General features: G+C 40.1%; 5 protein-coding genes across 5 annotated transcripts; 3 read left to right on the forward strand and 2 right to left on the reverse strand.

Annotated features, from left to right (window-relative positions):
- Positions 1 to 1,889: 1,889 nt before the first annotated feature.
- On the reverse strand, positions 1,890 to 3,803 carry LOC135708092 (zinc finger protein 250-like). Its single transcript, XM_065230036.1, has 4 exons — positions 3,667 to 3,803; positions 3,005 to 3,583; positions 2,323 to 2,946; positions 1,890 to 2,255 (listed from the first exon to the last, which is right to left on the reverse strand). The coding sequence occupies exons 1-4, from the start codon at positions 3,781 to 3,783 to the stop codon at positions 2,055 to 2,057; spliced, it is 1,521 nt and encodes a 506-aa protein (XP_065086108.1). The 5' UTR covers positions 3,784 to 3,803; the 3' UTR covers positions 1,890 to 2,054.
- A 199-nt stretch (positions 3,804 to 4,002) lies between these two features.
- LOC135708093 (protein Notchless-like) lies at positions 4,003 to 5,989 on the forward strand. The gene is made up of 4 exons (XM_065230037.1): positions 4,003 to 4,262; positions 4,318 to 5,116; positions 5,191 to 5,668; positions 5,889 to 5,989. The coding sequence occupies exons 1-4, from the start codon at positions 4,107 to 4,109 to the stop codon at positions 5,899 to 5,901; spliced, it is 1,446 nt and encodes a 481-aa protein (XP_065086109.1). The 5' UTR covers positions 4,003 to 4,106; the 3' UTR covers positions 5,902 to 5,989.
- Positions 5,990 to 9,026: 3,037 nt separating this feature from the next.
- On the forward strand, positions 9,027 to 9,775 carry LOC135708094 (uncharacterized). The gene has a single exon (XM_065230038.1). The coding sequence runs from the start codon at positions 9,109 to 9,111 to the stop codon at positions 9,727 to 9,729; it is 621 nt and encodes a 206-aa protein (XP_065086110.1). The 5' UTR covers positions 9,027 to 9,108; the 3' UTR covers positions 9,730 to 9,775.
- On the reverse strand, positions 9,748 to 13,409 carry LOC135708095 (MICOS complex subunit mic25-a-like). The gene is made up of 3 exons (XM_065230039.1): positions 13,200 to 13,409; positions 12,801 to 13,051; positions 9,748 to 10,070 (listed from the first exon to the last, which is right to left on the reverse strand). The coding sequence occupies exons 1-3, from the start codon at positions 13,318 to 13,320 to the stop codon at positions 9,849 to 9,851; spliced, it is 594 nt and encodes a 197-aa protein (XP_065086111.1). The 5' UTR covers positions 13,321 to 13,409; the 3' UTR covers positions 9,748 to 9,848.
- A 2,252-nt stretch (positions 13,410 to 15,661) lies between these two features.
- On the forward strand, positions 15,662 to 27,968 carry LOC135708087 (anaphase-promoting complex subunit 1-like). Its single transcript, XM_065230032.1, has 7 exons — positions 15,662 to 15,914; positions 15,969 to 16,375; positions 16,450 to 16,979; positions 17,043 to 17,361; positions 22,591 to 26,337; positions 27,008 to 27,356; positions 27,421 to 27,968. The coding sequence occupies exons 1-7, from the start codon at positions 15,891 to 15,893 to the stop codon at positions 27,883 to 27,885; spliced, it is 5,841 nt and encodes a 1,946-aa protein (XP_065086104.1). The 5' UTR covers positions 15,662 to 15,890; the 3' UTR covers positions 27,886 to 27,968.
- Positions 27,969 to 27,983: the final 15 nt, after the last annotated feature.

Raw genomic sequence — 27,983 nt, forward strand, 5'->3', positions numbered from 1 at the left:
TGTGTTGTAAAAAAAGTACAGATTATACAGACTACATACATACTGTATACTGTATACTACAGTTACAAACGAAAATAACTAGGAAAGCAGTGTCAAGTTACTAAAAATGTATAAGTCTTAAAATTTACTTTTAGCTGTTGGGCGTCAAGCGCCTTCGGTCAGCAAAAATGGCAGAGAATCTTCGGCAAAGCATATTCCGTGTTAAGTGGAAATCGAACGTCGACGCTACACGGTTGAACACTCGCTGCAAGCCGTGAATAGCGCTCCCTAAGCTATAATTAGTTCAAAGAAGTGGAAGTCTCAGCATAAGACTGTTGCGTAGTGATCGAGGTTGAACATTAATGTTCACTTGTTGTAGAATTGCTTCGCAGTCGATTCTTCCTTGTAGAGTATCGGCGACGGTTAAGGCTCTAAAACATCTCTTCGGATACCTAAGGGCTCGACATTGATCAATTGGCAGCGATTCTCGTAGCTTGGAAGACGAAGTGGGTATCTCCAAGCAGCTTACGGAGCGCGAAGCGAAGGAAACGTCGTTGCACAGATTCAATTCGCTCGGCCCCATTATTGTAGTTCGGGCTCCAGACTGCGGAGCAGTATTCCATCCAACGTAAATCGTACGAGAGAGCAATAGAGCGATTTCAAGCAGTAAATGTCTGAGAAGTTCTTAGTAATCTTGAAGACAAAGCCAAGAGTTCTGGACGCTTTGTCGACGACCTACGATATATGGTGTGAGTATGTCAGCGTTGAGTCTAGAATAACGCCTAAGTCTTTCACGCAATGCACCCGTTCGATAGTCGTGCCTAGTAGTTTGTAGTTGAAAATAATCGGTTGTTTCTTGCGTGAGAAAGTAATTATTGTACACTTAGCTGGGTTGACCACCAGTCGGTTTAGACTACACCAGTCAGCAAAGATGTCAATCTGATTTTGGAGAGAACGGCAGTCGGCGAGTGAGCGGATGCGCAGAAAAACGTTCAGATGAAATATCAATTCCGTTTTAGGTAGGTACTTGATACATCTTATGTTTCACCAAAAAAAAAAAAATTCCAAGAAGTCAATTTTTAACGAATGATGTTTTTTTTACAGATAACACTAGATCACGACGTGATGCATTGTTAAATCATTTGACATCAAAAACAAATTTGATTTCCAAAAAAGTCCCAGAAAGTTGATTTTCGAAAATAAATAAATCGGGAAGGCAGAATTTTTGAAAAGGCCGAATTCCAAAAAGCCGAAAAGAGCACGCACAGAGCAAGTGGACCTTCACGCGTTACGCTAGCAATGGTCCACTGGCCCAGCACGTGGCGTTTTCGGCCTTTGATAAACGTAATTATTTTATATCAATACTCCCTTTGGAAATTCTGAGTTTAGATTTTTGTTTGCCTTTTGAAATTCGGCCTTACAAACATGCTGCCTATTTTTTTTCCTTTACAAGATAGACTTTTAGCCGAGCAATGCTGCCTAATGTTTATCTACCTTTTAGTGGGGAACCAGCCATTGGCAGTCACTCTAATAAAGAAGAAAAAAATCTGCCTTTCGACCGTGTCACCTGAAAACTCAACTGGATTTTACATTAACATTCTATAATAAAAAGTAATGAAAAAGCCCTAAAAGAGCGATTCTCATTGGCATAAAAAATATCGATTTCCGAATTTTCATGTATCCACCTTGGGAGATTTTTCTTTATTGATTTTGCGCCACCCCAACTCATGTCCAACTGAGCCCAAATTTTGCATAGTGTCTTTTTTTCGAAGCAATGAACATTTTGTATATGGTCGGCTTATTATTTTTTCATTGGTGTTCTAATGCACAACTGTATAGGTGCTCAAAATTCTAGAGCGCGTGAGTGAGATCGTTTGAATAGAACAAAAATCACGTAAAATGCTGGAGTATATCCCAATACATATCAAGGATGTCATCCCAAGCGAAGAACAACAGCTGATTGTTTCGATTGTTCATTTTACAAAGCACATCACTGACATCCAGTGTGGTTTCTTGTCTATTAGATCGACAATCAACGTATAAAAATGGAAATAAATCGCTTGCCTTTTGAAGCTTCAGACGTGTTGTAGCTCTTCATACTCAACATATGACTGCGGTTGTTCATGATGCGCCTGTTGTAGCTGTTCCAAAGGCTTGACCGAGATTTTCTCACCCGTGGACGACCAGGAAACAGGTTCACTTGAGTGAAGTTTGTAGTGCCTCTTAAGCGATTCCTTTTTAGCAAAGGACTTCTCACACATGTCGCAGTTGAAGGCCTGATAGGTCAAAAGTAAACATTATCGAAAACAGTAATACATATTATGCAATTATAAAATAACACACCTTGATTCCGGTATGGACATGCGAATGTTGCACTAGCAACAATTTAGTTCGGAACGATTTGTCACACAAATCGCATGAAAAAGGTCTAATATTAAGATGGCTCATATTGTGAGACCGAAGTGCTTTATGTGAAGTAAACGATTTGCCACAGGTGTCGCATAAAAGGTTGAGTAGTTTGCTGTGTGTAGCAATATGGTCATTAAGTTCCCGACGAGTTGGGAAAGTTTGCTCGCAGCATTTGTAAACGTAGCCAAGTTCTTCAATCTCTTCGCCGTGAACTTGGCTTTTGTGATTTTCTAAGTTGAACGAATTGGTGTAGACCTTACCACATTGGTCGCAAATCAACTGAGGCTTGGGATTGTGTGTCTGCCTGTGTTGATACAACGCTCGACGGCTATCGCACACCTTCCCGCATTGCTCACAAGTACTGTTGACTTTCTTGCAGGAAATGTTCTGATCGATATGAGTCTGTAGCTCTTCAAAGCTTTTGAATTTTCCTTTGCACGTTACGCATACGTAATGACAAGGATCTGTTAGATTGATGACAACATTTTTGGAATTGGATAAACGGGGTTTTGGCTTAAGTTTCGCTGGTGACCTCAACCGGCGTGGTTCGCTATCTACCTGTAATGTGTTGCTATTAAGAAATCGAAAAAAAAAACTGGTTGATAAATTGTCTTACCACCTGATCGTTCTGCATGTATTCCGGGTTGATTTCAATCTCCAATCTTTCTTCGGGAAAAGCCTCTTGACTGCTTTCGTCGGTCGAGTGCATTTCCTTAATATTGACAGACTCAATGCTCTGAAAGCTATGCCGAGCAAGGACTTCCCCTTCTTCATCATCATCAGTATCATCGTAGTGAATGAAATCTTCAGCGGGTAAATGCTCTACTTCTTCGTCCAATACTTCAACCTTCATCTTCAAAAGCGGTTCCTCATCATCTATTCGTTTGGTTTTAGCTGGTTGTTCGATTTCAATTGGTTTCTTTTTGTCTATCTTCTTGATTACTATGGATGAAGTGTTGAACTTACGAAGAACTTCGTTAACGGAGGCGGGATGAGGTTTGGTTTTTGTTGCACTTATCGAATTAACCAGAGACCGTATTTCCAAAGGGGATATCACATTGCTTACCGAACGATTTGAGCGCTCTAGTAAACTATGCTCCACTTCCTGTGCTTTAAGAACAAATCCCTCCATCTTCTGAATTATGCTGGCGCATTCCGTACAAGCCATCTTCGGAAGGAGATCGGCAGTATCAAACTAAATAAATAAATATATTCAGTGATGGATATTGAAGAAATTAATAACGTAAAACAGTGTTTGTCTACTGATTGTACACTTACCTTCAGCGGAAAGAACCGCACCAGCTTTTCACACAACCCAGTTCCTATTAGGTCAACAATCACATCGTTTTGCTCTCCGCAGAAGCGGCAAACTTGCCCCGACGTCCAAGAGGCCATCGCAATGCTTAGAAAATGTTGGCCGCAATGTAATGTTTATACAAAAACAGACAAAGAATTTCGACCCATTTGTTTAGTTTTTGCGGGGAACCATTGTTGTGACATTTATAGTATTGGGCGATTTGGAAACAGATACTGACTACGAGTTGCACACAAAAAAAAACATCGCAGATAGGTATCTATTAGAAATCCTGTGGCCCCTCGTAGCATGTCAAATCAAAATCGGATTCATTTCGTTCGAACTACACGTGTTATTGTTTACTGTCGGTTGCGCGTGAAACTACTACCATTCTTTGATTCTGTGAGTGTTCCAAGAGTTGGACATGGATATAGACGGCGAGGAAGGAACGCCACAAACGCATACCGTCCAAGCGCGGTTTGTATCGGATGTTGGAGTCGAAGCGGGGCCACCACTGGACCTACCGGTCAATGTGACCAAACAACAGCTAGAATTGATATTGAATGCGCTCCAGAAAAATGTAAGCATCGGTTTTACCATAATTAGATTCACACTAAACTCCATTCTTTTCTCAGGAAGAACCAACGCCGTATTTATTCTTCATTAACGATGACGAAGTCCGAGATTCAGTGCAAGAAACGCTCGGTTCTAAGCAGTTGGACGTTGAGAATGTACTGGACATTGTATACCAACCACAAGCCGTTTTCCGTGTACGGCCGGTGACCCGCTGTACCAGTTCAATGCCAGGGCATGCCGAGGCAATAGTATCGCTCGCCTTCAGCCCCAACAGCTTGCATTTAGCAAGTGGATCTGGAGACACGACACTTAGATTGTGGGATTTGACCACGGAGACACCCCACTACACCTGTACAGGTCATAAAAACTGGGTTCTTAGTGTAGCATGGTCGCCCGATTCATTGAAGGTCGCTTCTGCGGACAAAGCCGGAGAAATCCGCGTTTGGTGCCCTGATTCCGGTAAATTGCTCGGACGTCCACTGGTTGGTCACAAAAAGTGGATAAGTTGCATGAGTTGGGAGCCGTTTCATAAGAATACCGAATGCCGGTATTTGGCTAGCGCGGGAAATGATAACGATGTGAGAATCTGGGACGTCGTGTTGGGAACGTGCATAAAGACCGTAGCTGGCCATACCGCTCCGGTAACCGCAGTCCGTTGGGGTGGATCGGGTTTACTATACACGTCATCACGCGATCGCACTATCAAGATGTGGCGTGCCGAGGACGGAGTCCTGTGTAAAACATTCACAGGACACGCCCACTGGGTCAATAACCTAGCACTGAATACGGACTATGTTCTCCGTACCGGTCCGTTCCATCCCGTTATAGACAAAAGTAAATCATACTCTATTTCAGACAGTAAGCATTTTACTCAGTGATTATTACATACCTACTGTAACATATTGTACTAAATATTGTATTTTTTTTTTCAGAAAAAGATATGCAAAGCATGGCACTAGAGCGCTTTGAAAAAGTTTGCCCAGATGGCGTTGAATCGTTCGTTTCATGCTCCGATGATTTCACTCTGTATCTATGGAAGTCGAACCAGAAACAGTTCATTACGCGAATGACCGGTCATCAGAATGTCGTAAACGATGTAAAGTATTCGCCGGACGTGAAGCTAATAGCTTCAGCGTCTTTCGATAAATCCGTTCGATTGTGGCGTGCCGGTGATGGAGCATTCATTTGCGCATTCCGTGGACACGTGCAAGCTGTCTACAGTGTGGCATGGTCAGCTGATTCCCGGCTTATCGTGAGCGGAAGCAAGGATTCTACACTGAAAGTGTGGAGCGTGAAGGAAAGAAAACTGGCTCAAGAGCTGCCCGGTCATGCCGATGAAGTGTTTGGAGTCGACTGGGCACCGGACGGTTCTAGGGTCGCATCTGGTGGCAAGGACAAAGTTTTGAAGCTGTAAGTTTTTCTCTTTCGATCATATGCTAGTGCAAGGTATATCGTATTGCGCACATAAATGCGATGAAACTATAAAATGTGCGCTGTTACGTTAAATCGTTTTGATGTTTTCGGCGGAACTTATTTTTTTGTTTCACCAAGACGAACGCAACGTAGAAGCGCACTTTTTTGAGCGATTCCGTACTTTAGAGAAATCCATAATATAATTTAATATTTTCAGGTGGACATACTAATGCTGACATGGTAGCTTCAAACATTATTATTTTCAGTTTATGAGAGAAACCATAAATATATGCTTAAACACAAGTTGGTTGTCTATTATTAATCGAAAATATTACATGTTATTCAGATTGACTCAAAATACCGGTCATTACAATGAATCGAATGAATTTATTCCTCTACATCTCGGATTCTCAAGCGGCGCCGATGGTGCTGTGGTAAGCCTGGGTTCAATCCCAGTCGACGCCGCCGGGATGTTCTGAGATATAACATCTCTGATCACGCCTTCCTTCAGACGGGAAGGGTCCAGGTGTGGGAGCTGCCTCCCTGGCGTCGGTAGCATTGGTGCTCAGCACGGAAAACTAGATTGACGGACAACAAATCAAGGAAAAAAATAATCTCGCATTCTCTGCGTCACAAAAAATAGAACGCTGCTCGACAAAACATGGTAGGTACCTGGTACCCCAAAAATTGGGTATCAAAAATCACCAACGAAGGTTGGGCTCGCGATTGGGCGGCCAGTGAAACCCCTGCCATCAGAAAAATTAAAAGAGACACCTCCAAGTGGGCGGACCCACCGTTACATCGAGAGCCGGTCATAATTTCTCGAACACATCATACAAACATCTCCCACAACTACAAGGGAGACGGACCGTGTCATAGGATCTGTGATCTATGCCGAATTCTACAAACGGTGGATCACATTATCTGCCACTGTCCGAAATACGAAGCACCAATAACCCGCTACGACATCCCGAGAGCATCCGCGATGCTCTTCGTTCGGTAATGATCCTACCAGAATTACAGCCCTTCTAGCTTTCCTGTGGGAAGCTGGGCTGTTCGATCTAATCTGATCACCTAGCTCACCATCACCACCATACCAGATCACACTCGGAACCTGAATCTCACAACTAACCACCCTCATCAGCAACTATACAGACCAACGCAACAAAAACGGAATTCTATAAACAAACTCACAGGAACAAAGTCCAGGTGGCACAAAACAGAGTGCTTAGGATGATCCTCGATCGTCTTTTCGACACTAGAATAACAAATTTACACGAAGAGGCAGGCATTCTCTATCCGATGGTGGTGTTGATTTGCGTGGGCGAGCCTTAATTTTCTAGAAATCACCGAGAGAAGTCATTGTTTACAAAAGCTGTTACGCCCTAATTCTAGCTCTATCTAGAAATAACCAAAACAATGGCACCGATGAGCGCGGAAAGGGAAAACACCCAAAATACAATATTTGTCAACAACATTCTGTCCCAGGCGTCTAATCCTATCTCATTTTCACTCATTACACTATTGTAAATTGAATCATATAAAACCCTGAAGAGTTCTGAAAATAAAGGTTCAGTCTCGGCTATACCATTGACTTCAACGGGCCTCATAGCCTAGTCAGTAAAGGCACGGTATTGCCAAGCCGGAGGCGGCGGGTTCGATTCCCGGTCCGGTCGAGGGAATCTTTCGGGTTGGAAATTTTCTCGACTTCCCTGGGCATAATAGAGTATCATTGTGCTTGCCTTGCCACACAATATACGAATTCATGCATTGGTATTGGCATCGGAAGCTCTCAGTTAATAACTGTGGAAGTGCATTTATAGAACACTAAGTTGAGAGCACGCAATAAGCTAATATGCACTATGCAATAAGCTTGATATGCGAATAAGAAGAAGAAGATTGACTTCAACGGGAGTCCCGACGTAAGTCGGAGAACCAACGCTTCTTGAAGAAAGAAAGCCATTGACTAAGAGTGACCTACGGACTAGTGATAGTCAGCAGACCACCACTCTGGTCTCAAATGAACAGGAAGTAGAATTCCGTGTTCGCAAGGAGAATGCCATATTCAGTATGGCCACAATACATGTAAAACCACACAAATACCAGAAATAAAGATCATTTAAAGTAAAAAAAAAACCGCCAGTATCACATCTGATGTCAGTGCCTTTACATAAACGTACTACGACGTGGCAAAGGAATAAAAGAGCAAAATATGTGATGCTTTCACTACCAGTCAAATTCTTAGTCTCACATGCAAGCATACAACATGAGATTAGGGCCTAGCACCTTCAGCAAGGTGTTAAAAGTGACCAACGGGAGGAAATTCACACAATGGTCCAAAAAACCATTTTTTTTTCTTCAAAAAGTGATGAAGCATACTTTTTTAAGATTTGTCATTGAAATTCAAGAGCCGACGCCGGTGGTAAGCATGACTGCTTTTTCATCCCAACGGGTGAGAGGGTCGCGCAAAATTTTCTTTATTTCTGAATTTATATAAAATGTAAAGTAAAAACAGGTATGAGGATAACGTTTTGCAAAGAAAGTGGAACGAAATATTACAAGACTAGTTGTTTATTTAGGTCTATGTCTGCCGCGCTCAGGTATAGCTTAGAATAGAGTTGTAGGATATGCACTGCACGATAGATAAGCGCATGTCAGAAGGGCGTATAGAGACACGTCCACATTTATATTTTTTAACCTGAATTTGAAAGCGTTGCGAGGTGGGAATTTGTTACGTAAATTAAAACTCCTTGGTAAGTTTCTAGTTCAAGAAAAACTGTAGATTCCCAAAGTAGAATAGGCTCTCACAATAGTTAGAGTACTGGCTCTTGGGCATAAAATCTCAAAGGTATTTCTGAGCTAAAAACTATATTTTCAATTGATTGAGACTCTCTCCACTCAATAAGTATAGGCTCCCACCCTGGTTAGAACAACTAGCTTTGAGTCCTGCGAGAATTTCAATAAAATTGAAAATAGCAAGGTTTCCAACTTGCCGTCGGTCGAGCACTCCTTCACCCGACAAATAAAATAAATTGTTAGCAGCGATAGCGTTCCTTCGCACGTGTAAATCGATCGCGTCGCTAACAATATCCATAGTCACACTTGTATAGTTATTGGATGTACTCATAATTTATTATACAAATAATGCTCATGTTTATAGCATGTCGTACAAGTGTATCCACGGCATTAAAATGTTCTCCCTAGAGAAGGTCTAGTATAAGAGAGGAGCGGATTAAAAACAAACTGCCTTGGGTGGTTTCTTGCAACACTGTCAATTTCGATCAAGATAGGCACTGCTCGATTGGCTCTGGCTCAATATCAAGCCAGTCCGCTCCTCTCTTATACTAGACCCTCTTTAGTTCTCCCTAAGTTTTGATCGAAGTAGCCTACCGAAAATTATTCACCTTTTCGTCTTTCAAAATTCCGGTCGCATCAAAATGGCTCTCTTCCTGGCTAGACGGGCTAGACACGTTTGTCCGAAAACTGTTCCGAAAGTATCGTTACGTGTGCGCTTCTCTACAGCTGCCGACGGAAGTGGTGATGATGGCAATCAAAAAGCACAAAGTCAACTGAATAGATTGCACACCTACGAAACCGTCGATGACCCAAACTCGCTGGTCAAAACTACCATCATCAGACGAAACCCTGTTCTGCAGAGGGCGAAAACACCGGAGGAAATCTTGGAGCATGCCGCCAATGCCGTCGCGAAGAAGAAACCGGAGCAAGAAATTAAGGATAAGACGGCTCTATTGAAATCAGGGCTTTCGGATGAAACAGATGGTGCTCGCAAGGATTTCGAGAAAAACGTCTACTGGGGACACGATGGGAAGAAGAGCATCGTCGGATACGATATCTTCCAAGAGTTGGAGGAGAGATTAGAGGAAATTCTTTCGCGTAATGAAGACTTGGCCAATTCATTGGAGAACAAGAAAGAGGAAAAGAAGGACACAGAGAAGAGTAATGAAAAACTGGCCAAAATTAGTACCGCTTTAGAGGGCATAAGCCGACTGCTTAGTTTCTATCTGTTAAGATCTTATTTATATCAGAAACATTGGTGAATAAAGGTTGCTGCTTGGTTTAACCGTTTGTGATAATTTTTACTCTTTTATGTACAAACGAAAGAACATAAATTACCTCTCTAGTTCAGTTTAGCAGTTGGTTTCATTATTCCCACTCATTACTTCTCTGCCGCTGGCTTTGCGACAGATGCTTTCTCTTTTAGTAGTTGAATACGATGAAGATTGACGCCGTCCGTGAACGCTCTAACTTCAGCCGAACAGTTCAACGTTTCGTGCTGGTTTTTCTTGCAGCATTCCACCACCTTTGCCTTCAAGTCCTGGCATGGAGGTAACTGATGCGCAACGGCAGTGCTATCGAAACGTTTTTTTACATCAACGATCTATGAAATAAAGAGAATAAAATCCTGATTAATCCACCTTTCTGGTTACTATCACCAATCTCATTTTGACTGAGAAAAGGGCGCGCCTTTGGAGGGTGCTATCACTCTTAGAAGGGTATAAATAGCGGGAGAACATCTGAAGGACTTTGTTTGAATGTCTGACTTATGCTAATGAGATAATTTCTGAGGCTCTAAACGTCTTTAGAATAAGTCCTAACCAACTTTATAATGATAATCAAAGTAATACACGACAATTAAAATCCAAAAAATGGCTACACTTGGGCAACCAAACTTAAGAATTCTACAAGGTATGACCTATGAACTTGAAAAAATTGGTTTCATAAGACACTTATGAATTTTACAAGCGACTGACTTATGATTGATTATCGCACTACGAGATGGTTTGTAAATGAATATGTAAATATGGTACACTTTATTCAATGAAGAGGTGATAAATCTACCATAGAATCACGTAGTTCTTACGTGAAGAAAATGATGGACGCAAGCTACCGGTATTTTCATGTAACTCTGGCGAGATTTTTTTTTTTTTTGTTTTGAGTGTGCTACTTTGTCTCAGACGTTATATCGATGGGATGTGACGTTTTCCAGTTAGATTTGTTGCGAGGGGCACGCGATAAACTTTAACTCCTACGCAAGCCTTTTTTAAGTACAATAATTACAGTTAACTGCATGATTAATTACTTTAATTACGAACGTCGGAAATTTTTCGATTTAATTACTTTTAAGTACATATTTCAGCTTTAATTACAAGTCGCATAAATTAAGTACATTAACTCCATTAATGTACAGCGAGAAATGTACTTAAATTTCCCTTTCGTTATTGGCCCGTAAAACATAAAATTTCACAGGCTCTTTTGCTACGTTAAGGATAATGTCAGCTCTGATAGATTGTATCGCTACCGCTGTTATGACTTCAGAATAGACCCTATAAACATACATCTCCCGGGACCCACAAGGAAATCTACGTTGGTGATTGGTGCCAATTCACATGCAACGATCGGTTCGTGATTGGAGATGTAGTCGGATTTCAATACTGCCGAGGTGTTGGCAGGGCAAAAACCTATACCCTGGATCACACCCCTGTCAAAGCACCGGAGAATGCGACAATGAAAAGAATGTTTGTTTGTGCTAACTGGTTCAACCTAAGAAATAACGAATTTATTTTGGTGGATATGAACGAAAACAGAATTACAATAGAAAATTATGTTAAGCACGTTTTGCCTCTTTGTATTTAACCCCAAAATGTATGGCTAAGGGGAAGTTCACCGCACCGGAAATATAGTTTTTTCGACGCGGTTTTTTTTTAATAATGGGAAAAATTATCAAAAATTCGAGAAAATCAGATTTTTCTTAGATTATTAACAAAATTTGCATGTAACAATATTATTTATTTCTCCACGGATACGAATTTTGTTCATTCAAATCAAAAATAAAACTGTTTATACTCTAAACATATGAATGATTCAAAGTAAATTGAAAACATGTTGAAAACTAAAATATGTATTTTGAATTAAATTCAAAAGCATGTTTTTTTCAGCAATATAGAAATCAATCGTATTTGAAAGCATCTGTCACAGATGTGTTTGTTTTTGACTGGCGATGATCGATTTCTGTACGTGGTACCTGGTCAAGCGGGAACGGTGACAAAGGCGCAGAAGGCGGTAGTTATTTCGCTTGCCATTTCGCAGGATCAGAAGTTTTTTTTTAGGCCAAAAAAGGGCTGTTCATAAACTACGTAGACATTTTTTATTATTGTTGACCCCCCCCCCCCCCTCCCCCTGCGTAGACAATTGTCCATACATTTTTTTTATTTGTATGGGCCGTGCATAATTATCAATTACTATGGATTGTGTTCCTATGCAGCATTATAGAAAGTTCTGTTCAAAATGAAGTCTTACAAAAAATTGCAAAAAATCTTTTTGTGCTGATGTGTCGAAAATCGAAATTATTTATAATAATTAAACATCATAAATTAAGGATTTTCGAATTTCCAAATATTGTTTACTACAATTCCTGCATCACTAATAATGATTAAATTAAATATCAATAACAAAGAATTGGTAAATATTCCCTTTAATTGATCAAAAATCATCTTCTTAAAAATGAACCTCACACGGGCAAGATTGCCACTATAAATAAAATTAACAAAAATAAAAAAATAAATTGCATAATTGCGCATTTAAGTATCCGGTAAGTTTGTATTCATCATACTTGCCAAAACCAGCTACATAAAATATCAACAACAATAGTTTTCATTTGAATTCAATGGTAAACATAGTTCATTTGTTATGCATTGAATAATATTGTAAAATGCAATAGTTAAATCGAGTAAACAATAACAGCTGTTGTTAACATGATTAAAAATCAAGAGGCTATGTTTATAAATAAGCATTAATAGATTTCACTCAATTTAAGACGCATGACCCTTTTGCCCCATTGCAGTTTCAAAAAAGATTTGAGATGAAAATATCGTAAACAACTATTGACGAGATTTAATTTGCATTACATTGCTGATGTATGAAGGCAATAATATGAACTTGCAAGACGGTGTAGAAACTCCTATTAATATCCACTATTTGGCATATCAAAAAGGTACGATTGGTAAGGTGGCACTCTTGCCCCACCAGACCTTAATGAAATAGACCGCACAGTTTCGACTTATCTGTGACAAACATTTTCCAATATTAGCTAATTATGCCTTCAACTTACCGCATCGCTGTATTCCTTTTCCAAAATCTGGTTCGTTTTTTGGAGGTTCGCCTCGAGTGTCTGCAGACGTTTTGTCCAGTAGATATCATTAGCTCTGAGCTCCTGTTCCTTTTCCCGGCGAACTTGCATTGAAGTGAGCGAGGGTTCACCATAATATCCGGCCGATGGGGGTGGCAACGGGTTGGGATAGGAGCTTGGAACACTGCTATCTACGGACGGGCGAGATGCACCTTGCGGCTGCTGACGAGCTCCTTAACAATGAGGAAAAGAGTTGTTATTTACGAAGCATTTTTGTTTTACTTATTGCATAATCGGAATCCGTCGGCTGCTCGCCAGAGGACAATGAGCATTTTTTGACAGCCGATATCCAAAACATTCAGCAGTTTCTCGCCTTTTTACCTTCTTTCGGGGGCAGTCCCGTCTTGAGTCGCTGCACAACGTCGTCAGAAATATCGATAACTCCAGCCGGCGAGTCGTTGTCGACGGAGACGGTCCTCGGAGTGCTGGAGGAAGCTCCCATCGTGATCAAGTTTTATGCACAATCTTCGAACACACCTGATTTGAGCACCACACTGCACTGGATGAAGACGTCCTCTTCTCTTTTCGTTTTCACCTTTTTTACTATTATCTACACGCAAATAAAAAACACATCAATTGGATACAGCTTTCAACCTCGCTTACAACCCTTGCCGAAAATTAGAATACGATGAAGATTTTTACTTGTTTTAAAGCGTTATTGGGCCGTATGAATAAAAAGAGTTTCTATTTGAATAAAACATATTTTTCTGTGTTGTTATGACAAAATGTTCAATTTAAAAAATATATACATATATTGTGTTATTAAAAGGTATTGAATTAATAAAAATTAGAGTACAAAAACAAAACAGAAAGTAGCTCAATTCATCACACGTGAGGTTAGCTTTCATTCAAGTGTCATTGGTGCCATTTGCATTTCTGAGCAACAACAGCGATGCACAGCAAAAAAAATGTAATATCGATCAATGATGTAATATTGTATCTGCTTTTTGCTATTTAATCATTATTTCATACATCATTGATCGATATTACATTTTTTTTTTGCTTTTTCTGTGTTTATTTTTTTTAGATTTCATCAGTAAATTGAGATCGATATAGAAGCAAAACAAACTTCCTTAATATGTCGATAATGAAGAGCAGTTCGTTTAATAAACATTGTAAAATTTTGCATTTCTAACAAAAGTTTTCTTGAATCAACTAAAGCATAGTTTGTTGTATTTTGAAGTTTGACGTTTGTTTATCTCTCGGTTTATCCGTTGGTCATGACCCAATTAAAAAGCAACTGGATGTCAAAATCTCATGTCAAATTGGATTTGAAAATCAATCATAAATTCTTCCAGGGGGGTACCCGCATAAACGCGAACCATCACATGACCTTACCGATAATGGTTATAAATTGTTTATAATCCCTGCTAAACTTCAACTGAAATGGTTATGGAACTTTACATGAACGTTTGTGTGATAAAGTTTTAACCTTATGTATTATGGTTTTTTGGAAGCGGACCTTACAAATAATGGGTTGTTAAGAACCATTACCATTCCAAATTCTTGTTTTCTCCATACATTATCGGAAAGAGAACTATATTAGAACGTTTTTACTTATGGTTTGAGAACATTAATGGTTATGGTTATGGTAGTCAGTAAGGTCCATTAATGGTTTTGTATTATCGCTCAACTTTACGTGAAATATATCGTGAATTGGTAGTCAGTAATTTACAGGCAACCAATTTGCGATATATTCCACATAAAGTTGATCGATGTTACAAAACCACTCATGGACCTTACTGGCTACCATAACCATTACCATTAATGTTCTCAAACCATAAGTTAAAAGGTTTTAGTATAGTTTTCTTTCCGAAAATGTAAGGAGAAAACAAGAATTTTGAATGGTAATGGTTCTTAACAACCCATTATTTGTAAGGTCCACTTCCAAAAAACTATAATACTTAAGATTAAAACTTTATCATTAAACGTTCATGTAAAGTTCCATAACCATTTCAGTTGAAGTTTAGCATCAGGGATTATAAACAATGTATAACCATTATCGGTAAGGTCAATTTATGGTTCGCGCTTATGCGGGTAAGCATATGCGATTAGGACTGCGAATCATATGTAATGAATGTTAACGTTTGGTATTTGCTCGAAACATTTGAGTTTCATTTAAAATTCTAGAAGAAAACAAAAACAAAAATTGTGTACTTAATGATTTGCTTTTTCCACTCAAGCAACTTGCTTCAATCCGCTTTTTGTGAAATCTTTTCAACAAAGGATGCGCACACCCCTCAACAAATTTTAGCCTTTTGTAAGTTGGCCCAACTAGCGAATCAAATTCGTTAGTTGGGCCGAGGTGGTGGCCCAACCAGCGAATTTCGACTGTATCTCTAAAACAATTGAACAATATCAGTGCTAACATTTAAAAACGGCACAAAAGCCATTTGTAAACAAATGGTTTGTGGGCCCTTTACTCACTACTTGAAGTACACCCACGCGACACAACAGCAACATCGGGTAGGGGAAATTTTCCCCTTCCTGACAATGCTGTTGGTTTGCGTGGGCGTTCTTCGGGTAGCGAGTAAAGGGCCCACAAACCATTTGTTTACAAATGGCTTTTGTGCCGTTTTCAAATGTTAGCACTGATATAGTTATTTTGACCGGAAAAATAATTACGTCTGCTATTGTTCTCCGTGGACTGTTATCAGTTATGAAAAATTATCTAAAAATCTGTACCATTCTAAAAAATCTGTATATTTGGCAACACTGCTTCTCGTTCACAGCTTTTGACTTTTTCTGTTTTTTTTTCTCGGAGTTGCGAGCTAAACTGTCATTTGCCTGTACCGGTTTTCTTGCAGAATATTCGGATTCTAAATTTTTATTCGGTGATCAAAGCTATTTCACGAACTAGAATTAGCTTGTTCTTGTTTTTTGATCGTCGTTACTTCGAATGGATTAGCTACCAAGACTCAGCATCGTCTTCAGCGGTTTGGGTACAATTGTTATGTATACATCTGAGAGGTACTCAAAAATTTTGCAAATCTGGATGAATACAGCGAAATAATGATAACCGCCTCAGAGCCTTTGGTAAGATACGTTGCGTTTTTCTATTGAACCTGTGAGTAAGTTGCTCTTCCACAGGAATTTATTCCACGGGGTCGTCAGGCGGTGAACGAACACCCGGGCCCCTTGGTGTTGAAGAAACCTGTACCGGTTCCGTCCGACTTCATCCTGCTCCAGCGGATGCAAGATGTCAACATCTCGCTCGATGATAGTCCCGTGGAATTTTATCTGCTACGTGAGACGTACAATGAGTTAGAAGACAACACGACAGGACCCGGTTTCCTGCGCGAAGCCGAGTTCAATACGGAAGAGGAAATCTACGTTAAGGGTAACACTGCTGTCTGGACAACGGGTTTGAGCAGTGACGAAGCTGCACCACATGTCTGCCTGACTTGTGAAAACCCTATCAAATACGCTTTCTTCAGTCCACGGAATTTCATTTCGTCGGAATCGGAAAGGAAAGAATCACATGCGCATGAAAAACGGTATGTTCATCTAGTAATTAATTCTAGAGATTACTTGGAATTTGATGTTTAATTGAAAATAACAACAATTTTAGAGCAAAACCAGTGCATCATAGCAAATCAGCAGTTTGCCTATTGGGCGGTACATCTCTGAAGGTTTACTGTAGCAGTGGTGAAAACTTTGGTACAAGCATAGAATGTCCAATCTCGAACGTTTGGGTCTCGACCCATGGTATTCTGCTGGAAAAGGAACCATCAAGTGCCGTGCTGGAAACGCATTCGATTCCTATGCCTAGACTGTTCTCTCTAACACATCCTCTTGATGAAATGTGCCCTGTTCTCATAAAAATTAACAACTCAACAGCCTATTTGACTGAAGCTGAGTATCGAGTCGTGTTTTCCTGCGAGGAAAACAACTTAGTACTGATGTTCGATGAGAAATTAGCAAAGCATTTTGTTTGTTTCCTACGAAAGGCTACCGAAGAGGAGAAGAGCGACATGGGTTGGGGTAATGATAGTGGTTCCTTTTCCAATAGCGTTTTCAATGTTACCGGAAACATTTCTCATCAGGCAACAACACCTCTGCCAACAGTCATTACACCACAATCGTTCTACAAAAGCTCTCGTAAGTGATAGATTATCGAATAAGTACTTAGACTTTATAGATTTTAAATAACTTTTATAATAGTTTTAGCACGTCAAAACGCATCAACGGTGGGCCGTTTCAGTCTTGGAGCTGCCAACAGCAGTCCCTATGCTAGTAATTTGCAACTCGGTCACGCTGGTTCATTCAATCTCAACACTACAGGAGTTGGTGCAACCAACCGAAATCATGTTCAAACTCATGCCGCCACCGGTGCAACGCCGCTATCAAGGTTGCAATCAACATTAGGGACCTCCATATCACTTATGGATGTCAGGAAAATTGGTCAAGCCGAACCATCAAAGCCAATTGTACCAGAGTTTTGCCTGGAGCATGTTTGGACTGATAATGTCAGTCAATGGAGGTAAGTAGTACCATAATTTTTATTATTTCATGCACATTTCAATAAAGCACCAAACAGAGGAGGACGAGAGGCTATACCCCATTTGGCAAAAATATGGAGAACCGCTACTTATTTACTTCAGATTTCAGATTTGAACATGAGCTGTTCTTTTTTTTTCGTTTTACTGCTAAACGGTAGCTATGCCAAATGACCATTATGTCAAACGGGATAGAGCTTAAAATCTGTCCTGAATTAGCTCAGTGTCTTCGGACAATATTTTTTTTTAACGATTGTCAATGTAAAAGAAGGGATAGTTTAAGGACAGCCCTCGTCTTTGACTTTGTCGTGAAGTTTTGTCGTGATTTTTTACCAGCTATTTCACAAAACTTGACCAACAAATTACACAACTCCAAAGAACTGCTCATGTTTGAAAAAAAGGTAAAATCTCGTATATTTTTTTTAATTCTGATCTGTCCTAATTTTATGACAAGCTACTTTTAATGTGCAAAAAATAACTAGAACAACAAAACTCAAAAGAACTGCTCTTGTTTGAAAGAAGGTAAAATCTACTATTTTTTAAACTTTTGCATCACTGATTTACATGAATCAATTTTAAATTGTTATTTTTATCATTTGTATTCAATTTAAAACTTAAAAAGAAAATTTTCTTCTCAAAATTTTACCCTTCTTTTGATCACATGCTGTTCTTCCATTTGTGTTCATTTCGGGGTAATGGCCATTCGGGGTAGTAGGACTGTTTTCTCACCCCAATGGGTCTGAGTTCAATCCCAGCTGAGGTCGGTGGGATTTTTCTGAGGCATAAAAATCTCTGCTCACGTCTTCCTTCGGAAGGGAAGTAAAACCGTTGGTTCCGGCCATGTGTATTGATGAATAGGTGCGATATCATACGCAGGTGTGGAAGCTGCCTTTCTCCACATTCGATGGCAATGGCAATCGATGTCCGTCGGTGATTGGCACTAGATTGCGGAACAGAAACCAACGTTAAATAAAGGGGAAAAATAGCAAATCTTATGGTAATAACAATGAATAACGTCTGCAACGCTAGGCGCATAAACTAATGCATGAGATTTGAGTTTTTGGGTTTTTCCGAACACTGGCTTTCCCACACGCTAAATAAAATTCATGAACATCGGATACAAGGGTGGATTTCTTACATCGTCTGCATATTTTCTTACATAAAATTTAATGTCAGTTCTGTAGCGTACTAGCAAGTTTTTCCAGAATGAAAATATTCGTATAAAACATTCACGCGATGATAGTCACAGTAGATTGTAAAAAAAAAACAAACTATTTTCGCAAATTTGCTAACATAAACATTGCTCAATGATTGTCATTAAAGTTGAAAACTGGGATTCTATAACATTCCCGAAAGACATTCGCCCGAATTCCATTCACCCGAATTTATCATTTACCCGAATGGACCATTAACCCGAAAAAAAATATACAAATTATTATCATATTCCAAGTGTTTGTTTATTTATTCTTTGATAAGATTGTTTTTCTTTATTTAAGAGACTTTCAGCCGTTCTTGATAAGGGTTTTAAAAATGATTACATCTATCCTGGACGGTCCTTTCCATCCAAAAATTTGTACCTTTTGTAGAGTGCAGAAAGAATAATAGCGGCGTTGCATACTACACGCAGAAAAATGGATTTTTGTTTCAGGGCCTAATGTATTTTGTTATTGATTGAAACATATTGTATCACTAGTTCAACGAAACATATTTTTGAATCAACAAAATGGTTTTTGGAATCAACAAACAGATTATTGACTCTACAACCGGTTTGTTGATTCAAAAATATTTTTCTTTGAACTAATCAAATAATATATTTGAATCAATACCAAAAATATATTAGGCCCTGAGCCAAAAATATATCCATTTGAATATAAAAATCATTTCTCTGTGTGTACCCTTTTCAAAATATGGAACAGTGACAAAATTTCATTTTGCTCCAATTACAAACATTATCCAATCGTTTAGATCACGCAGCCCAAAATCGCTGTTAATTTTAAACGCTTGTCGTACCTCAGCTAATGGATCAATGAAAATACTGAGGTTTGGACAGAACTATGCTGTGGCTACCACAGTATTTTACATTTGATCTTCCATATACAGTAGCGCCAAAAGCATGCTGTTCTTCTTCTTCTTCTTCTTCTTCGCATTTCAAGCTTATTGCATACGCATATAAGCTTATTGCGTGCTCTCAACTTAGTGTTCTAGATGCACTTCCACAGTTATTAATTGAGAGCTTTCGATGCCTGTACCATTTTTTCATTGGTATAATTGTGTGGCAAGTCCAATCATACTTCTATGCCCAGGGAAGTCGAGAAATTTTCCAACCCGAAAAATTCCTAGACCGGACCGGGAATTGAACCCAGCCACCTCCAGCATGGTCTTGCTTTGTAGCTGCGTCTTTACACACAAAAAATATTCGTTTGTAAAATTAAAAAAACCATTAGTGGAATTGAAAGTTTGCATTGGTTCTTTTTGGTAGAAAGTCATTAGCATTCAAAACAAAAGTCTGTCAACTCTCAATTCAAAAGTTGCCCGCTCTCTAGTTTTAAAAGTTGAAACTTTCAAAACGAATTGCAGTACTGTGAACTGAAAAACGTTGCAGTGTTGAAATTAAAAGTGGATTATTCTCATTTCAAAACAAACTTTTAAATTACATAGGCTATTTTTAGTCGGAAATAAAATAAATTCATTTTTAGAGCAAGCGTTTCTTAATTTGAATTTTAACAAAGCATTATTATACAGGAAAAAATATTTATTTGCAATTATGTTATAAAATGACGTCTAGAAAGTACTCGTGCTGATAGAACACTTGGTAGGAATCACGACAGGTGATGGTCATCACGAAGAATACCCGGAACGCATGATCCGGTTCCGGACACTGCCATACATTGGAATGTGTGTATACCCGCCGAGTGCCTCGTTGGTCTGCATTTTTCAATTGTACCTTGCTTGTGCCATTCTTTACGCAGAAGAGGAACACCAGGGACCACTACGAGTAACCGGTTTTCTGCAAATACAAAATTGTTTTTTTTAAATTTAACGTTAAGTGTGTTGACTTTCGTTATCAACTAATTTTAACTCACGCAGCGGGTACAGCCATCGTCGATAGCAAACTACGACTTCATAATATCTGATTGATAAACCATGTCTCCGATCAAGCTACTTCCATCGGATCTACCCTCACCGTATGGTCGATCCCTTCCTTCGTTTGTCGCACAACCTGGTCGAACCTGTCCCCGTGAAGTCGTGAATCCGAAGACAACGGTTCTGTCGAAGGCAAAGATCAGATTGAATGAATTCTCGATGATTCCAACGAGCAACCATATTCTGAAATTTAAAATAATATTCAGTTTCTTACTCACACCAACCACGAAAATATCCTCATCAGCCACTTACCACTTTGAAGACAGTTCAATGATTATATTAAACACACTCATATTTAATAGACAATCGAGGCAAATTACAGAATTACATTACGGTCGCTGTTTTTCATTTCTTCTGGAATAAAATTTATCTCGTTTTCGCAGCTGATGTCAACATTCCACAAGTGGAAAAGCCGGCAATTGTAACCCGGGTTGCCAGTAAACGCAGTAATCACATCGTTGAAGAGGTATTTTTGACAGTTAAACACGTTTAATTTTGAAAAATGAACTTTTAAAATTACAAGTTGATCGTGAAAAAAAAAACTTTTATGCCAACCATTTAACTTTTATGTTGACTGTTTTTGTAGTTAGTTCATAGAATTGAGGGGAACTTTTAAATTGAAAATGGACTATTTTTATAGATACAATTTTTGTTCTTTGTGTGTACCGACTGAGCTAAGGGAGGTCCCAAAAAAAAAGCAAAAAGCATGCTGTGGTGGGTTCAAAACTTGACCATCTAAAATGATCAATTGATCATTTGAATAATTAATACGTGGGGAGATCACCGTTTCGTGGTACGCTACGGGATGTAAGATCTACTACCGATTCCTAGTCCTGCCTACTTCAAACTAGGGGAATAGGATTTATCAGTAATCAAAGGAACACATCTTAGTCCTTGTTACTTTTTATGTCTTGCTGATAGTGACAAGACTCGGCTTTGTCCACCGAGGATGATCTTGAAACAAGGGAAACATTTGTTAGTTAGTCTTCATCTATGTGATTCCTAATCTTCTATTCGTTGTTCCCTAGTTTGAAGTGGTTAAGACTAAGATTCTGATGCATGGTCATTATCGGTGTCATTATTTAATTTTGTTGCAATTTTAACTGACACAGGGTCGCACCTTTGGAGGGTGTTTCAACACTCCCCGAAGGGTATAAATAGCAGGACCTTTTAATTAGAATCGGATCCTTGCGATAAATGCAAGAATGACAACTGTAAAAAAAAATCGAATACTTCATCATTTCTCATTAGTGATGGAGGAAAAAAATAGAAATAATTGGCTTGTGTTAGACGGATATTCGGCCACTATTCGCATAGCAGTCCCATGGAAATCCACAGGACATGGGATTGTTATGCGAATAGCGGCAGAATATCCGTATAACAATAGAAATTTACAGCTGCAGGAAATAAGCTTAACTGGTTGAAAGCACCATCCACCGCGCTATTCGGTAAATTCCTGTAACTCAAAAGAACAGCATGTGATAATAAGAATGGTGAATACTCATTGCAGTTTCTCAGTATCTACGAAACATCCCTTGAAAGGGACAATTTTAAAGAAACACCAAAGTTTTAGAATTGAACTCCCATCAAACTTTCTTCTCCAGAAGGTCTTCGTAGCACAAATTTCTAAATCTCCTCTCGTTCAGAGCGTGAAATAATTTATAATGCAAAAGAATAGCATGCACTAAAAAAACGGAGCCACTAGAATTCGCCTAAATACATGTATCTTTTGTTGTAAAGTTGCCCATATAATCGATTTCTTTAGTGCAAAGTTGAAAATGTTTCACTGAAATAATAGGGGTATTAACTATGCGCATCGTAAGATACCAGGGTCCATTGGAGTGTAATGGAAGTTTACGCATTTACGAGGGTGTATACCCCTAATAGCTTATATCGCATCACACGCAAACAGTAAGAGAAGCCAACAGCACGTCAATAATAAATTAACACAACAGTTGTAGCTAGACAGAACATTACTCCAATAAATCACGGCGATCGAGTTTTTCTCCCATTGTATGTTATAAGTAAATATCCTTCTAATATCTATTAAAATGTTGTTTTAATTTCAGAGAATTCCCCGAAAAAGCTTCGAATGGTTTTTTGCACGTCGATATGGTTGGTGATGGCTATCTATGCTATTTGCTGCCTCGCTCGGAGAAACTGAACTTGGTACGGATTGATCATTGTTCCACCGATCGTATAAAAATATCACCGAGCACGCTTTCAATGCAAATTCCAGCTAAAGATGCTGTCTGTATGAAGCGTTTGAATATGATTGCGGTGTTAGCACCGTGTGGGACTCTAATGCTCTATTCTGGACCGACTCAGGTCGGCAAGGTACACGTCGCAGGTATACTGACCAGCTTTGTCACATCTAGTGCACTGAGCAACTCGTTTGGTGCATCCCAGGGCTTTCCACGGCGCAGTAGTTTACTGCCAACGGTGCCGCCTCAAACGGATACGCGATTCGATGACGAGTTGCATATGCTATCTCCGGTGCAACCATTGCACTCTGCAGCGACCTCGTCACGACTGAGCAATTGTTCTAGTATCAGAGATGGATCAGGAAATCGGTTGACTTTAGTGTTTAACAGTGAGAAAATGTTCCGAATTTCATTACCCATAATGACCGAATCTCAGCTGGTGTCACGCTGCTTGTTGGCACTGAGGGAGACCCTTCCCAAACAACTAGCGTTAGACCTGATGATCCGATGGTATGGCACGAAGAACGCACCCGGTTCGAGGGATTTCGACGGGAATCGAGAATGGGATGCTTTTGGTGGAATGCTGTTCCAGCAAATGGGCAGGCCATTTCCGCCTCCTGACAGCCGATTGAATAAATCCAATTCTAAATCGTCATTCGACGAACCGAAGAAGCGACGTAAGAGTGAAAACTGTCTTGGAACGGATAGCGATTGGGAGTATTTGATTGGGCATAGTGGAGAAAACAACACACCAGACAAGGATACAGAAGCAATCGCTCCGATTCCTTATGGGTCAGACAAAGCACTGTTTGAACACATCCCCAGTATTCTTTATGCGTTACATTTGGTCTACGAGGACTTAAAGCTAGAGCCCCTCTTGCGAATCGAACTTAAATTGCTGGCCGAATTTCTGTACGAACTGTCGTTGGATGTAAAACTGGAAAAGTTTCAGCTGCATTACTTTTTAGATTTCCAACATTTGGTTGATCTTCGGTCCTGCTGTTTTATAAAGGAAGAAGCTAAGACCAAATTTGTGAACTTGTTTGATGCTGACTTTGAAAATATTCCCAGGATATTTCCCTACGTTCATGCGTTGATTGCAAATCCCAACAAAACCGGTCTGGAAAGCTATCCCTGTATGGAAAGAATCAACAGCCGTAGTCGAGATGTAATTTTGATCGTAGCTTATCTTTATCGGGCCAAAGGTCTGTCAAAATGGGTTACGAAACAATTTGAGAATCTATTTGATAGTTGGAAGGTTACTGCACTGGACGATGTCGATAAAACGATGGCTACTGTAGTGATCCGAGTGCTGATGAAGCGAAGATACAATCGCTTGACCCTAGAAAAGTTGCCCGTAAGTATACACTATCTGATAGCACAGTTTCTGGAAACCAATCGCAACAAACCGATCAATATGTATGACGCGGAAGTTTACGAACTGCTACTCAGACCGGAACTGTATGCTCATGCAACATTCGATGCCCAAAATCAGTCGGTTCGAAGCAAAAAACATACCAGTGGATTGAAGGAAAATTCCCTCTCGCTCCGTCGAAAAACTCAACCAGAGGTCATACCGAAAAATGAAGCCAAACAAGAGGAAAACGGCATGGAAAATATCGACACAAAATTGTTGAGATTGCGTTTTCCAGATGATTTGAGGATCAACGATGTTAAATCGTTCCTCAACAGTTCACAACCAGTGACAATCGATATCGTGCAAGCTCCCAATGTTTCGGATCATGATTTTATCGAGGAACAAGAGAAGCAGTTGTACGCTTTGTGTATTCGAACAATGGCTCTCCCGATTGGCCGTGGTATGTTCACTTTGAGGGCCAGCCGCCCGACCGCAACGCAGACGCTGCCCATTCCCAAACTGTGCTTAACTGGCAAAGAGATACACCGAGGTGCCACAATTGAAATCCAGCAGCTGGAAGTTCCTCCTAACATGAATCTATGGCCAACGTTCCATAACGGGGTTGCAGCTGGTCTGAGGATATGTTCCGATACGCCTGAGATTGACTCCACCTGGATTACGTACAATAAACCGAAAGGAGTTTCCGACATTCCAACGGAACACGCCGGCTTCTTGATGGCACTTGGGCTAAACGGTCACCTAAAGTCTCTTTCGTTTATGAGCATCTATGAATATTTAGTAAAATGTGACGAAATGATCAGTTTGGGTTTGCTACTGGGCATTTCAGCTGCCCATCGGGGTACGATGGACATAAAAACAACTAAGCTGCTAAGCGTGCACATAGAAGCGTTACTTCCTCCGACTGCGGTTGAGTTGGATATTTCGCAAAACATTCAAGTAGCATCGTTGATGGGTATCGGGCTCGTATACCAAGGAACAGCCAAACGGCATATAGCGGAAGTGCTACTGCAGGAGATAGGACGACCCCCTGGCCCGGAAATGGAAAACTACGTGGAACGAGAATCGTATGCCCTTACGGCTGGCTTGGCGCTAGGATTGGTAACCCTAGAACAAGGAGAGAAATCAACTGTCCTGCGTGATTTAGATATCCCGGATACTCTACACTACTATATGGTGGGAGGCAACAGACGTCCCCTTGTAGGTGCCCAAAAGGAGAAATACAAACTACCTTCCTTCCAAATCAAAGAAGGTGATACAGTAAATATTGATGTCACAGCCCCTGGAGCTACCCTTGCCCTAGGTTTAATGTATTTCCGCACCGGAAATGAAGCAATCGCTAACTGGATGAAACCTCCCGATACAACATACCTGCTCGATTTTATTCGTCCTGATCTGTTGCTTTTGAGAATTGTAGCCAAGAATCTTATCATGTGGCACGAAATCGATGCCTCGACTGACTGGGTTTACAGCCAAATTCCTCGAGCGTTATCGGAATTGATTAGGAATCGGCTCTACACTGATCATCAAGCGCAACCGACGGACCATGAAGCGCAATGTCAGGCCTATTGCAATATCGTCTGCGGGGCAGCTATCTGTATTGGCCTAAAATACGCCGGCACGGCAGATGAGCGCGCGTTCACAACATTGCACTTCCTGCTTAAATACATCCTTGGACTCAATGGTCGACCTTTCGGAGACTTTGCCGGTAAACAAACACTTGAAAATTGCACAATGATGATTTTACTCTCGGTATCCCTGGTACAAGCCGGTACCGGGGACGTAAGGGTACTGCGGGCAATCAGAATGCTGCGATCCAGATTTGGACAATGTCACGTCACGTACGGATCTCATATGGCAGTCCACATGGCATTAGGATTTCTGTTCCTCGGTGCCGGACGTTATACACTATCGCGTTCGCCTGAGGCAATTGCCGCGCTGATATGTTCAATCTTTCCGAAGTTTCCCATTCACAGCAATGATAATAGGTATCATCTGCAAGCATTCCGACACCTGTACGTGCTAGCAATCGAGCCAAGACTATTTCTTCCACGAGACATAGACACCGGGAAGTTGTGTTTATGTGAAATCTACTACTTGGAAAAAGGCAAGACGGAACCGGTTAAAGTGATGGCTCCATGTATGCTACCAGAGCTTCATACACTCAGCAAGGTGTACGTGCAAGATCACAACTATTGGCATGTGTACTTCGATCAGGAGAATTGGCACAATTTAGAGTAAGTATTTGATCTTATACTCATTTTTTGGTTGTACGACATTTCGTGGACTTCCATTTGTAGGAATGAACCATTTCGCGAAATCTCATTTGGCGTAATAGCCTGTCTTGCGGAATTTCCATTGGCGGAATGTTTAAATCTGCATTTAATAATTTTAGAAAAATTTTCCGTCTTTCAAACTTGAGTAGTTCTTTCGAATTTATCTTTATCTTTATTTTGACACCAACAAATAAAAATAAAAATCAAAACAGAATGCGGGGAAATGGGGTATTCCGCCAATTAAAATTCCGTGAAATATGGCATTCTGCGAGATGGAGCATTCCGCCAAATAGTTTTCTGCAAAATAATATATTTCTGCGAAATGTCGTACCTACAATCTTTTGTTTCAGCATGCTGCATCCTTATCAATTATCAACGGGGGTAAATTAAGCCCTTGGGCGCTCATTTTTTATTGCATTAGCATACATCATGTTTCAGAGAATTGATTGGTCAAATTGAGCGCTCAAGTAGTTTGTAGGGGTAACCCACTGACGATAATAGGTACAGGTTTCCGAAGCTGACAGTTCTCCGATGTAAAGCTTCATTCCAGTATTTAACTTACGATTGATAGGGTTTTTAAATATTATTTCTCTTTCGAAAATTTCGAAAAACATTTCTTTTTTTTTTGCAGGAATATCCTCAAAGCTAGTGGATGCATTGATTTGAAGCAACGCGCTGGTTGCCTATCCTACTTAGAAGATCCTAACCGTCTAAAATCAATGCTAACGCAAACGCTGACGACCAGTAAATACAACTCATGGAAAATCGACGCAAACGGCTTGCTAGCATTCTCAACGGATCAAAGAATTTCGAATATAGCAACTAAATTCTTGCTCCCTGCGGAACACAGTGAAATCGACGAAATCGAATCGATACCCGCGGCGGAACGAAGTGTGATCCAAATGCTAATGCTACAAACGTACGACTGTATCACGCATGACAAAATGCACGGATTGACGATTTTCATGGATTTGATGAATGTAAGACATCATAGTTTTATGCCATTGAGTTGATGCAAAAAAATTCCTTTTTGTCCCATTCCAGTTCATCATCAATTTTAATTCATCTTGCAATTCCTCCGAACTATGGCAGTTCCGTATAATCGCTTCTATCATTGCCAGGCGAAGAGCAATAGCTGAATCCGACATGCTTATATCGCAAGATATGTTACAATCGTTGGTCGATCGCATTCGCCTACGTATGGAGCAAATATTGAAGGAAAGTAACCACCTGATTCGTTCGTACGTTGTAGGCGTCCCGTCGGAACGCCCTCTAGCCGAGTTGTTGTCCGAACTATGCGATGATGGTCGGTCGCGGATTGTCAGGCTAATGACATTCTATGACTTACCTAATAGAATCCTTAGTAATGATGTGCTGGAAAGAATCGGCCAGACAGACTACCTGCAGTTTGTCTGTGGCATGAAAGAACAATACCCTGAACTGACTACTGCAACAATATGCTGCATGGCAGAGGCTCTTGGACTAGAATCGGTACGAGGAACATTCTAAACAGTAAGTTAGGTAGACACGTTTATTTGTAAGCATACTTTTGAAAAGAATGAATTATCCAACAAAATAATGCACCCTTCAGTAGTTGATTTATCACA

This window comes from Ochlerotatus camptorhynchus, unplaced genomic scaffold (assembly GCF_037179485.1).
Source record: "Ochlerotatus camptorhynchus isolate MF236.1 unplaced genomic scaffold, CSIRO-AGI_Acam_v1.1 ptg000326l, whole genome shotgun sequence".
Taxonomy (NCBI): Eukaryota; Metazoa; Arthropoda; class Insecta; order Diptera; family Culicidae; genus Ochlerotatus; species Ochlerotatus camptorhynchus.

What these genes read in the sequence shown, in the direction of transcription:
- LOC135708087 (XM_065230032.1), top strand. Translation starts at nt 15,891, where the DNA reads ATGATAACCGCCTCAGAGCCTTTG. An exon ending in ATCGTTCTACAAAAGCTCTC is followed by an intron (nt 16,980 to 17,042) that starts GTAAGTGATAGA and finishes CTTTTATAATAG; the next exon opens with TTTTAGCACGTCAAAACGCA. An exon ending in GATAATGTCAGTCAATGGAG is followed by an intron (nt 17,362 to 22,590) that starts GTAAGTAGTACC and finishes TTTTAATTTCAG; the next exon opens with AGAATTCCCCGAAAAAGCTT.
- LOC135708094 (XM_065230038.1), top strand. Translation starts at nt 9,109, where the DNA reads ATGGCTCTCTTCCTGGCTAGACGGGCTAGACACGTTTGTCCGAAAACT.
- LOC135708092 (XM_065230036.1), bottom strand. Translation starts at nt 3,783, where the DNA reads ATGGCCTCTTGGACGTCGGGGCAAGTTTGCCGCTTCTGCGGAGAGCAA. An exon ending in TGCGGTTCTTTCCGCTGAAG is followed by an intron (nt 3,584 to 3,666) that starts GTAAGTGTACAA and finishes TTATTTATTTAG; the next exon opens with TTTGATACTGCCGATCTCCT. An exon ending in ATGTCCATACCGGAATCAAG is followed by an intron (nt 2,256 to 2,322) that starts GTGTGTTATTTT and finishes TTGACCTATCAG; the next exon opens with GCCTTCAACTGCGACATGTG.
- LOC135708095 (XM_065230039.1), bottom strand. Translation starts at nt 13,320, where the DNA reads ATGGGAGCTTCCTCCAGCACTCCGAGGACCGTCTCCGTCGACAACGAC. An exon ending in GGGACTGCCCCCGAAAGAAG is followed by an intron (nt 13,052 to 13,199) that starts GTAAAAAGGCGA and finishes CTCATTGTTAAG; the next exon opens with GAGCTCGTCAGCAGCCGCAA. An exon ending in AAAAGGAATACAGCGATGCG is followed by an intron (nt 10,071 to 12,800) that starts GTAAGTTGAAGG and finishes TTTATTTCATAG; the next exon opens with ATCGTTGATGTAAAAAAACG.
- LOC135708093 (XM_065230037.1), top strand. Translation starts at nt 4,107, where the DNA reads ATGGATATAGACGGCGAGGAAGGAACGCCACAAACGCATACCGTCCAA. An exon ending in TGAATGCGCTCCAGAAAAAT is followed by an intron (nt 4,263 to 4,317) that starts GTAAGCATCGGT and finishes TTCTTTTCTCAG; the next exon opens with GAAGAACCAACGCCGTATTT. An exon ending in ATCATACTCTATTTCAGACA is followed by an intron (nt 5,117 to 5,190) that starts GTAAGCATTTTA and finishes TTTTTTTTTCAG; the next exon opens with AAAAAGATATGCAAAGCATG.